General features: G+C 40.8%; 1 protein-coding gene across 3 annotated transcripts in view; it reads left to right on the plus strand.

The window, feature by feature from the left end:
- The window catches only part of LOC115025048 (PH and SEC7 domain-containing protein 1-like), an 84,303-nt gene that overhangs the window by 12,597 nt on the left and 59,506 nt on the right, over positions 1-12,200 (plus strand). For 2 of the 3 annotated variants that reach the window (XM_029457036.1, XM_029457035.1), the window contains exon 2: positions 9,204-11,661. In XM_029457036.1, the coding sequence (XP_029312896.1) occupies positions 9,490-11,661 (2,172 nt within the window). In that variant the 5' untranslated portion in view covers positions 9,204-9,489. The remainder of the gene's footprint in view (positions 1-9,203; positions 11,662-12,200) is intronic. The other variant, XM_029457037.1, reaches the window with a different exon arrangement.

The following is a 12,200-nucleotide window of genomic DNA, read 5'->3' on the forward strand; positions in this document are numbered from 1 at the left end:
CAGCGCCAGCAACAAGCAAGCTGAGAGCTAATATTAGCATGAGCACCCACCACCACCACCTGCACCCCCATCGTATCCAGGGAGCTAATATTAGAGCTACACATGCTGCCTTGGGTTTAATTACCTGTGTGATGTGACTTGTCAATGACCCAATGGAGTTAATACGTATGTGGGCATGTGTGTGTGTGTGTGTGTGTGTGTGTGTGTGTGTGTGTGTGTGTGTGTGTGTGTGTGTGTGTGTGTGTGTTTGTGTGTGTCTGGGTCAACAAGAGCATGAGTCATCAATATCGAGCAGCTGTGGCTTTTTTGTTTATTGAGGTGTGTCAGCTGGTGCATCTTAAGTTTTAAATCTTGTCCTTCATCCACAGCTCTCCCATCAGGTCTGTTTGTTTAAATGCTAAGCTAAGCTAACTGGCTGCTGGCTGTACCTCCTAGGGCTGTATCAAATGTCATTTTCTTTAACATTTAAAGCTTCTATTCAGGTTTTCGAATGAAGCTTTCAATGTCTGTGGTCACATTTTATGACGTAATCATTTAAACAAATATGATTCAAATATCCTCAAACAAAATCCTCAATTTGAATACAATTATTTAATCTGATTATATGAGTTAGTCTTTTTATTATTAATATTATTATTGTTTTTGAAAGGTTAAACAAATATGGATAGAAGCAGAATATTTTGGTAGATAAAATTAAGAGATACAATATTTGTTGTTGTTGTTGTTGTTGTTGTTGTTGTTGTTGTTGTTGTTGTTGTTGTGAAGCTTCAGACTATCTGGTGCAGCCCTATTAGCTTTATATTTATCACACAGAGAAGAAAACTCTCTGCCAGAAAGTAAAATAATTACAAAAAATTTCGAACTGTTCGTTTAAGAGCTTCTTTGTCAGAAAAACAACAGCAGAAGAACAAATCGTGAATGTTTGCAGTGCAGCCAAACAAATTCATCACCTCATGTTATTCTGATGAAGAAGGCCAATGATGGATCAGGTGGAGATGAATCACTGAGGGGCCCATGGGGCTTTAAACAACTCGTGATGATCACCAGCAGGGCACTGAACTCAGTTTCCCTAAATAAGAAAGACCTCAGTAGGAGAACACTGACAGTTTTGAACCCTGATATTAAAATGTTTTAATATTGTTTTCATGTAAATAATACATATATGATGATATCGTGTAAATAATCCAACGCCTCTTAAATAATTTCTGTTTCTTTCTGTTCTCGTTTTGTCTCCCTCTCCCAACTCCCTGACTCCGTCTCCACCTCATTACCATAGTATTTTCACTGTAATTAATTTGTTTAAAATGTTCTATTGATATCGTAATAATATTGTTATTGTGAATTCTTTATCATATACATTTCTATCGTGACAGCCATAAATACTGAACTACGCTATTGGAGTTTAGAGAATATTCCTTGTTAATCAGTTTTACACGTTTAGATAAAAGTGCCCTGTAAATCCTCAGAGTGTGGCAGGTGGCGAGTGGTAATGGTCTGTTTCTATTGTACCTCCTGGCACAGCAGCGATGGTGTCACCAGAACTGATGGCAAACTGGACGGCTGTCAGAAAACTGCGAGGGGGGGAAACACTGCAGCACCTGGGAGTTAAGATTAGAGATCCAAGAATACGAGAAAAGGACAATACCATGACAAACAGCTACTGTATTATATCTTAAAATCTAGTTTCCCCCTAATACTTCTGCTCAAGTAGCTTTAAGGCTGGAAAAGTCACTTTATTCCAGTAGCTCCAAAATATATAAATAACAAATTAGGATAACAATAATGCAAGTAGAACAAACAATCCTATATCAGTTTTAGGTTCCTGGGATAACTTTTTGATGGATAATGTGGTAATTGCATCTTTATCACAAAGAGCTCTTTACAAAAGTAATAATAATAAACTTAAATGATACAACATATTTCAAAACCAAAGTTAAAAAAGAAAATTCAGGACTGCAATGAAAAAACTGACAAAAACAAACAAACAATAAAAACATAACAACATTTAAAAGATAAGAAGTCGGGAAATAAAATTAATTAATTAATTAATTAAGACCTTATTTTTTTTAAAGATACATCTTGACTGATTTCAGCATTTTTAAGAGAATACTAAATGTAAATAAAAATATTTTTAATTGTATTCAGCCCTGAGTTAGTGTCTGCAGATATCCCTATTTAGACTGCATCCAGCCCCAACAGCCTTTACCAGTAAGGTAGAACAGCCTTTACCAGTAAGGTAGAACAGCCTTCATCTGTAAGGTAGAACAGCCTTCGACTGTAAGGTAGAACAGCCTTCGACTGTAAGGTAGAACAGACTTCACCTGTAAGGTAGAACAGCCTTCATCTGTAAGGTAGAACAGCCTTCACCTGTAAGGTAGAACAGCCTTCACAGCCTTCGACTGTAAGGTAGAACAGACTTCACCTGTAAGGTAGAACAGACTTCACCTGTAAGGTAGAACAGACTTCACCTGTAAGGTAGAACAGCCTTCGACTGTAAGGTAGAACAGACTTCACCTGTAAGGTAGAACAGACTTCACCTGTAAGGTAGAACAGACTTCACCTGTAAGGTAGAACAGACTTCACCTGTAAGGTAGAACAGACTTCACCTGTAAGGTAGAACAGCCTTCGACTGTAAGGTAGAACAGACTTCACCTGTAAGGTAGAACAGACTTCACCTGTAAGGTAGAACAGCCTTCGCAGACTTCACCTGTAAGGTAGAACAGACTTCACCTGTAAGGTAGAACAGCCTTCGACTGTAAGGTAGAACAGACTTCACCTGTAAGGTAGAACAGCCTTCGACTGTAAGGTAGAACAGACTTCACCTGTAAGGTAGAACAGCCTTCGACTGTAAGGTAGAACAGACTTCACCTGTAAGGTAGAACAGCCTTCGACTGTAAGGTAGAACAGACTTCACCTGTAAGGTAGAACAGACTTCACCTGTAAGGTAGAACAGACTTCACCTGTGAGGTAGAACAGCCTTGTGAATCATGTGATCCTCGTCTGATATTTAGTATTTTTGTAAACTTTGGCACTTCCACTAAAATGTACACTATCTTCATAGTTAGATACCTCTAGAGTTAAACAGGGAAATGTTTTGCTTTGTGATTAAAAGGTGAACTGGTCCTTTAAACACTTTCCTTGCACTATCTCGCTGCAGAGGAAGGAGGCTGAGTGTTTGTTTCTAACATGGACCTTCCTGTAACTCTACACTCCCATCACTCTGGCTGTCTGCCAGCACAGCTCTCTCCTTCACACACATGACTCCCTCATCCTGCTTTTACTTTCTCTCTCTCTCTCTTTATGTTTCCTGCTCTACATCCATCTCTCCAGCTCCGTCTTGATCTCACTTTTCTCGCTTGCTCCCATCAACATCTGTCTCAGATGATGAATTAATGGATCAAATGAAGTTCAGGCCCATCAGCTCTTTCACAGAATCGATACCAGCTCTCTCGGTGACGACAAAGATGTCAAATCATATCTAATGGTAATCCCTGTGGATCTATCCCTCGACCAGCTCTGTCGCCATTATGATGAAGCCAAGAGGGTGACCATACAAAGATGAAAACACCTGTTACGTGCACATCATTTTCTTATTGAGTTCAGTCCAAATGAAAACAACAGAAAACAGGTTGAACATTACAACAAATATCCCCCCGGAGTAGGACAGACTGCTCTTTGTGATCACCAACACAGCCCAACTCAGGATTTAGCTCTTCTTATTTACATATTCTTTTAATTATATGTTGTCAGTCAATGACTCAAATAAGAAACTGTGATTTGTTGACCAGGTGGACAGTACTTCCTGAGATCAAACCACTATTTTATGATTGTATCTAACAAACTAATATATGTATTACATTTGAAATTAGACACAGTGTGAGAGGAGACAGGAAGTTTTCTTCTTAATGTTACTACCTCACAGCTCACGCACAGTAAAATATGAGGACGGTGTCTTTAGATCAATCCTCTCTAAATATTGTTTTTAGAAATGTAGCCCCCTCATTTATTTGAATGGGAACATTCAGCTCTAGAAAAACAGTGCAGAGTTGCACAGCAAAATATGGTTATTAATTATTTCTTAATAATTGTTAAAGTTCAGAATTCTTAGTAATAATCTTGATGATAATTATTATTATTATTATTAATAATAATAATAATACCAATAATTACTTCATTTACATGACACTATTCAAAATAAGCTTACAACATGCTTTAGAATAGAAACAAATAATAAAAGAGAATGACTTTGTAATGCAAATGTGTATTTCCACCATTTATCTTGCAATCATCACAATGAAAGAATAAATATTTTCAATCTTGATCATTTTCCAGAGTTGCAAAATCCATCTTCATAATATTGTGAACCAAAACAGTTTTATCATTTGATCAGCATTCAAAATCATGGATCTGTTACTTAAACACACCCACACCAACGCAGGCCATCTTAACACCTCCAACTTTTCTCTCAACCTACATCATTGTTGATAATGTTGAGCTTTGTTTTTCTAGTCCACACTACATACAAGGCCAGTTTTTCCAGATGTCCCACTCTATGGACTCAGCTTGGTGTGGATGATTGGGCCAAAAGATGCGTTGCAGTGTGTCAGTTCTCTTTCTTGGTAGTGACAAATATTACAAATCTACTAATCAGCCCACAGGCTTCTTCTCTTAACCATCTCTGTCACATTTATGATACAGCCCAGGAGCCACGTCGTCTTCCTCACACCTTTATAGACAATGGAAGCCACGGAGCCACCAACGACTGGACAAAGGCCTTTTTTTGTGAATGGTGTAGCTGTGGGAACAGTTGCTCCGAGGTGTGAAAACGACAGAAAGATGAGAGTGTGAAATGGAGAGGCGGTTAAAGTTGTTAGAGGCTGAGAACATTTTTTACTTTATTTATCCACAAGGAATAGAAAAAAAAGGTTAATCCAATGTCCAATAGTGAACGCAAGAGTCAACAGCCTGACAAATGTTGCTGGGACTCCATGCAGAGAGGCCGGGTAAATTAATTAAGAATTTGTGAGGCTGAAAAGATTCAGTTTGGATTCTTTGAAGACGCGGGCAGAATCATCAGTTGGGGTCAAGAAGGGAAAGTCGCTCGCCTCCCGTGCCAACTCTCTCACAAGTTCTCTTTGTTCTGTCAACTTCCATTTTTAACACACACGTTCTCTCCCACTGCTACCATACGGCCGCTCCAATCTGTCACTGCTGGCAGCAGTCAGGGGTTCACCATCCTCCTCTGAGTGACTCTTCACACGAGTTCTGTTGTCTGTGGCTTTATTGGCGGGGAAAGTCGTTGCATGAGTGCTAAACAGAACGCTGACAATTGGAAAGAATTCAGCTTGGTTGAGTTGAGTAAGTGTCGAGGGATTTAGCTCAACAAAGAGAGAAAGATTTAAACACAGAATAATAAAGACATTTCTGTGATAGGAGTTTGGTGTTTGGTGCATGATGTTGTTGTATTTAATGTTTGCTTCTGACTGAGTAAAGCTGTCAGATAGATGCAGTGCAGTAAAGGTTTGACTATTTGTTACTGAGATGTAGTGGAGTAGGATTATAAAATGGAAATATTCATATCAGCCCTGGCACAGAAGAGGCATAAATGCTTTGATGACCTATTCATAGATGACGGCTTTGCCTCATTCGATCAACTCTGGAAAGTTCAAACTGCCAAAGGCCCATTTTTTCTTCTTTTTTTTTAGATATCTACAGATCAGACCCAAATATCTTGCTTTCCCAAGGCACCTGACACCAATTCTATCGATCTGGTGCTTACCTTCAACCCATCAACCAAAGGATCAGTATCTGCTATCTGCTTATATCAGGCTCGAAATGTTCCCCTCTAAGTAAAGTAAAAGCAGATTAGGAGTAAGAGACAGGACTCTCCTTCTCCAACAACATATGGGACAACACTCTCAAGCAGGTGCATTCAGCTGTGCTCGTCACAGGCACATCTGAACGCAACTAAACGTGATGCGCTGGCTTTTGCCAATGTTGTAGTTAGACGTGCAATTGTATTGAGATGGAAACCCACACAGCTTGAGAAAATTACATCATGCCTGAAACTTGAGAAATGTGGAGTATGTGGAGTTGTCATTGACTTAATTCCAAGACTCTTGAAACGATTTACTCACAGTTTAAAAAAAATATAATAATTATGTTTATTATTGCTATTATTACTATTCTTCTTCTTCTTCTTCTTCTTCTTCTTCTTCTTCTTCTTCTTCTTCTTCTTCTTCTTCTTCTTCTTCTTCTTCTCATATATCATGTCGGTGCAGTTATGGTGGGTGGGAGGGGAAATCCATTTGTTTCTGATATATGCCTGACCTAACATAACCGGCCAATGTAAGAGTATACAATATAAATATACACGTATACAACACTTTTTGGTTGAAAATTTCAAAAGTAATTTTTGAGAAATGGAAATACTCAAGTACCTCAAATGTGTACGTGCCGACGGTACTTGAGTACATGTACTTTGTTATATTCCACCACTGGATATGGGTTGAGAGAGGCAGGCGATGTTGTGCACACAGGAAGTCCTCGGTATCACTGCTGCATCATTGTCACACTGATTCTTAAAATAAAATCTGATCATATAATCTGATTTTCAACAATTAATTTTAAGCCTCTCAGTCAATCAAAGTCGATCCCTTGAATAGATTCATATGTGACTGAATCCAGAGCGTCGACTTGTTTCATTCAGAGTTTAGATAAAGCAGCTGTCACCAGGTCTTATCAAGTGAGTCAGCGAGCAGAGGAGGAAGTGAGGGATAATGTCCTGCTTCCTCTCACAACAGGATGAGCTCATGTTCTCACCTCACTACAGTACAATATACATCCCACAGATAGTGATGTGAACAACAGATTTAACACACAATACAGATCCTAACGGACAGAAGACAGATGATCTGCACACTTGTTTTGACTGTAGGTTTGAATTTAAATATTCCTATTATCCATATTTAAATATCCAAAGACAGGGTCACAGTGGAGACTCAGTTTGTTTAATGAAGAATTTAGATAAACTTAACATAAATTAAAAGACAAAACTGGAACAAAGAAATGGACGAGCCAATAAGGTCAATAGGTGACAAAGTATACCTCTTTGAAAAGGGGCTTAAATAAAATAAAAGCATATGACTCTTATAGTGATCATGTATTTGTATTGTCAACTATACACATCGTACATGTTGTGTGGTTTACGGCTAAATCTGCCAATGTGTAAATATTTAATAACAACTCCAGTTAGGTTCGTAGATGACCCATATACGTTTTAATTTGTGGCCTGGTGGTTTGACTGAAGGTCCAGTGATGTCACATGTTTTATCTCCACAACAAATACTCAAAGTCGCATTGGACATGCAGATTATTATCGTGTTAGTCAGTCCAGAGCCAATTTTGAACGTCAATTTAGATTCATGTCAGGCTCTCTAGACATCTTCTTCATCATCTTAATGTGCATGTATGTTGAGCAGAGGCTCAACATGAAGATGTCTTTCTTTATTAAATAAAAAACACTTTGAGTGTCAGTGAATGAAAAACTCCCTTGTTTTCTAGTAATCCAGTAACTGAATCTCTTGATCTAACAAATAGAAGTACTTTCAGGTTTAGTTTCTTTCGAAAGAGAAAAGTAGTGTGTACCAGATTTGTCCAAGTTTACAATAATCTAGACAAACCTGATACGTCTTTAACTGGCGTCAAGAGAATTTATTTATAATTCAGTTCAAGTGTGTGTTCACAGTACAGCTGTGCCTTTATAATGCACCAATGTGTTGTAATGAGGCAAAATCCAATCAGTTGACCTTAAACAGTATGCACATCCTTATCTGTGTGTATTTAGAAGAGGTGTAAATTAAATGGATTAAATGGCTGCATTAATCTGAAGTGAGGCTGTTTACATTCTGTTTTCCTTGTTACTATTTCAAGGCCCTCACTCTCTTCTACTGCTGCACCTTGGCTAGCTGCAGGACTTTGCTTCTCTTTTGTTTTTGGCAGAGAGAGTGCTGTTCCTCTGCCTAAAGATAAGGGATTAAAGTACTATTATTTATTGTCGTAGGAATCAATTAACTCGTCCAACAGCTTCAGTTTGTGTTTATGTTATTTATGGGACATTAAGGAACATGCTGCAAGGAGAAAGAGAAATTACCTTTATGGATTTTACTCCATTGATATCCAGCTATAGACTTTAATGGATAAGGCTTGAAATATGATATATTTGTATTATTGTCAACAAATACACAGTCAGTTCCACATACACGGTCCTGCTGCTGTAAATGACTTGTATATTTATATATATTGCAGGCGGGGGAGGTAACTAAGTACAGGACTTAAGTACAAATACTTAAGTAGTAATACTTCTACTACATTACATTTCAGAGATAAATATTATACTTTTTACTCCACTACATTTATCTGATAGCTTTAGTTACTTTACAGATTACAGTTCTTCATCCCCATGTGCAGTGAAAACTATGATGTGTTCATTTTGATTGTGATAAACTGAAGGATGAAGTGTTCCTTTATGTGTTAAGCTAAATAAACTATTTAAAAAGCCTCTTGGATCAGCTGCAAAATAGATCGTCACAAAGCTAAAAAGTAGATTTTCAGAGACACGTGTTTCACACAGGACAGCGAAAAAGCTACAAACATATTATGATCTTATAGAATATGATATATTGCTGTAGATGAATATACTTAACAGTTCAAATGAAAACAATCTTAAACATCTAAAGCAGTAAAATGCAACATACACATTAATGCAGCAGTAATATTAATACAAAAACATCATCTATAATTAGAAAACACTGACAGGGAACATTTTACTGCATAATGCTTACTTTTACTTGCAGTCCAGTATTATCACAGTGCGGTATTAGTTTGTGGATCTGATTGCTTCTTGCACCACTGTGTATTTGTGACCTAAAAAAGTATGAATGAGCTTTGAGCTGTGTGCCACTGACACTGAAAGTATAGAGAGACAGACATACAAATTGTAGGCTTTGGTCTAAGAATGTAAAGGCAGCCTTATCCTTTAAAGTTGGTATGTTTTCATTTACTGTACAATGAATGTGTCAGGAGAAACTGGTAGCACTACTAACAAGTGAATGAGTGCATCACAAATTCTAGAATATTCTGTGTGTATCTAGCGTCACTTGAGGACACACAAGATAAGATATCCTCTTTTCTTTCATTCACAGGTATGAAGAATAGGGAGCTGTTGCAGGTGTCCCACGGGCATGTTTGTCCTCTGGCCGTTCAGCCTGTGTGTCTCTGCTCTGCACACAGACGCTCTGGGAGGGAGAAGAAAGACCGTCTAAAAATAAACTGACACGCACCACCAGCAGAAATACAAACCAACAAAAAAAAGAAGAGGGCAAAGTCGAGCTTCCCTTTGTTTTTATCTCTTTCAACCTGTCTGACACTCTCTGTCTCTTTTCGCTCCATTTCTGTGTCTCTGTCCTTGTTTCAGCCTGAGAGGAAGTCATGTCCCAGTCTGGAAAAGTCCTTCATTTGTATGTGGAAGTGAGGTCTGTCCCAGATCAGAGCGGAGGGAAGGAAGGGATTGCTGAGGGGCATTCGGTTCAGGACAGTCAAGCGGAGCTCCTGTCCCAGCTTGCGAGTCAGACCAAGGCCTCCGCAGCTCACCGTCTGGTTCAGGACTGCAGACCCAACCAGTCTCCTTCTAGAAACTTTCAGCTCCAGCAAGCCAGCAGCTCCCCTACAGTCACCAAGCGTTGGAGCGCACCATGTGATGGAGCGTCTGCCTTCCACTCTTCACAAATGATGCCCTCTTCTGGAAAGGTCGGCATCCCTCACACACCTCCCCACTGCCGGAGGTTAAACGAGGAAGAGGTCAGCGATGGTACACGCTCTGTCGTCACCTTCAGTTACATTGAGAAGTCCAATGTGAAAACCGTGGAAAGTCCACGCAACTCTGCGTGCGAGAGAGGCACCAGAGAGGAAAGATCCACCCCTTCTCACTTCCGTAAAAGGTTCAGCGACCCAGTTTGGTTTGGGAGTCCCGATTCATCGTGCAGCTCCAGTCCCAAGCTGACTTTCCGATCTCCAGGAAGTCACCAGCAGGCGTTCTCTCCCGGCCTACGCCAACCAGCCTTGGACCCCATCGGAAGGGCAGCTACCCAGAGGGCTGTGGAGGAGTTTGGCTCCCCTCTGTTGAGGATTAAACTAGCCCACGCACTTGAGCAATCCTCATCCTCACACTTCAACCAACAGCCACGCTGTCAGTCCTGGGCTGGGTCTCCTGTTCAGCGTCAGAACATCAGCGTAAACCTAAAAGACCACTTTACAGATAGGAGCCATGCTGTTTGTGGGCTGCCTCGGAGCCCGGCGTCAGACCAGCTATCCTCCCAGTCCAGGCAGTCTCCTCACGCGATGCCGAAATCCTGTGTTGAGTCCCAGAGTCCTCTTCACTGGTCAGCAGAGGAAAGGGCTGTGGCAGGAAGTCCATCCACTAAAAGAAATGTTCACCGGTCTTGCAACATGAGCACTTCACCGCAGGGAGCAATCCTCCAATTTGGCAATAATGTAGTTGAGGGCTTGAATCAATTAAGTGACAGTAAATCCTCTTCTCCAGCTCATAGCCCTGAAGTCGCCTGCAGGCTAGCAGAGGAGGCTACCAAAGTATCTTCTATTTTCACAGAGACACGAAGGTCCTCATTGCACAATGCTTTAGGTGAGCCCGCTGGAGAAGTTCACCATTCAGCTCCAAATGCACAACAGTCTAAGCAAACGCTTAAGATGAACATCCCTTTAAACGACCAACACACGCCAGCAACTGACAACACAGACTCTCACCAGCCTGAAAACTCTCTCTCTCACTCAATCTTGCAGTCACATGAAACAAACTCCAGTACTAATTATCAAACACACCAGGAGGACATCATTCAGAAGTCCCAGCATCAGAGCTCAATTTTGAGTTCCCCCGCCATACCTTCGCGTGTTTTCCGTCCCTCCCATCCTCCCACTGAGTTCAGCTCTCCCATGAAGGACCCCAGGCTATTCCAGCCAGAGCTCCGAGCACCAGAGACCCCCACCCTGCATCGCCGGCAGCTTCCGCGGTACACCAGAGACTCCTGGTCCCCGAGCCTGGACAAGAGAGGAGACCTGAGCTGTTTCGAGAGAGGAGACTGCACTGAGCTTGCTCGCAGGCTCTTCATCAATCAGAGTGTTGAGGAGGCACCAGTTAGCTGGACATCCAGGCAGCAGTGGGGGAATCAGGTGGAGAACAGCCCGAGGCCGAGCCCTGGGGATGGATTTGGGTGCGTCAATGACCAAACTCCTAATCGTCAATCCAGTCACTGTCGAAGGCCGCTCAGTCCCACAGCCCAGCAAAAACGAGCGGAGCAGAGGAGGAGAGAGATTTTGCTTTTGGGACCGGTGGTGCTGGACTCTCCAGAGGAGGACGAGGGTTGTGATGAGGAAGGACAGGACAATGAGATGGAGGGATTTGGAGCAGAGCAGCAGAGGGTAGAAGAGCCTCCAGAGGCAGAGCAGAACGGAGCGATGGGAGGTTCGTCCTCCCGGAGCTCCAGTGGGGTGACGGGCAGCTTGGGGGACAGAGACTGTGTTTCCCCCGAGTCCAGTCAGTCCAGTCACCAGAGCAACGAGACCGGGGCCGCCACCTCAGGAATACAGGTGGGCACTGAGTGAACCACAAAGTTACAAATGACCCTTTTTGCTTTGGATACCTAATTTATAAATTAGAGTTAAGGCGAGACACTACATGCACTGGAATATTTTGCGTGTCTTCAACATGTCTTCATTCATTGTAGTGAAAAAATACACATTGAAGTGTTTTAGGTGTTTCTCCTAAATTCACTTGTTTCAATTACATATTTGAACATAACATTTCAGAAAGCTTGTTATAGAAAAGAAAGTAGTCAACTAGAAAGGTTTCATGGTGATATATATTAGTTAGCATTTTTACACTGTGTCTTGAAAATGTATCTTCAAAGGCCCTTTTTCTCAAAGATATATATTTTTTGTCATACTCTCAGCTAGAAATGTACACTTACATACACCAAACTTCCCAGTTGCATTCCTATCTATATTCTGTTTCTACGGAGGGGTTTGTTCATATATTATTCACAGCCTGATTTATACAACATTTTATTCCTAAAAACATGTCAAAAATAGATTTATTTTTATGGATGTTGACAGTATTTTCTGTTTTA

The sequence above is a fragment of the Cottoperca gobio genome, chromosome 19 (genome assembly GCF_900634415.1).
Source record: "Cottoperca gobio chromosome 19, fCotGob3.1, whole genome shotgun sequence".
In the NCBI taxonomy this organism is placed as follows: domain Eukaryota; kingdom Metazoa; phylum Chordata; class Actinopteri; order Perciformes; family Bovichtidae; genus Cottoperca; species Cottoperca gobio.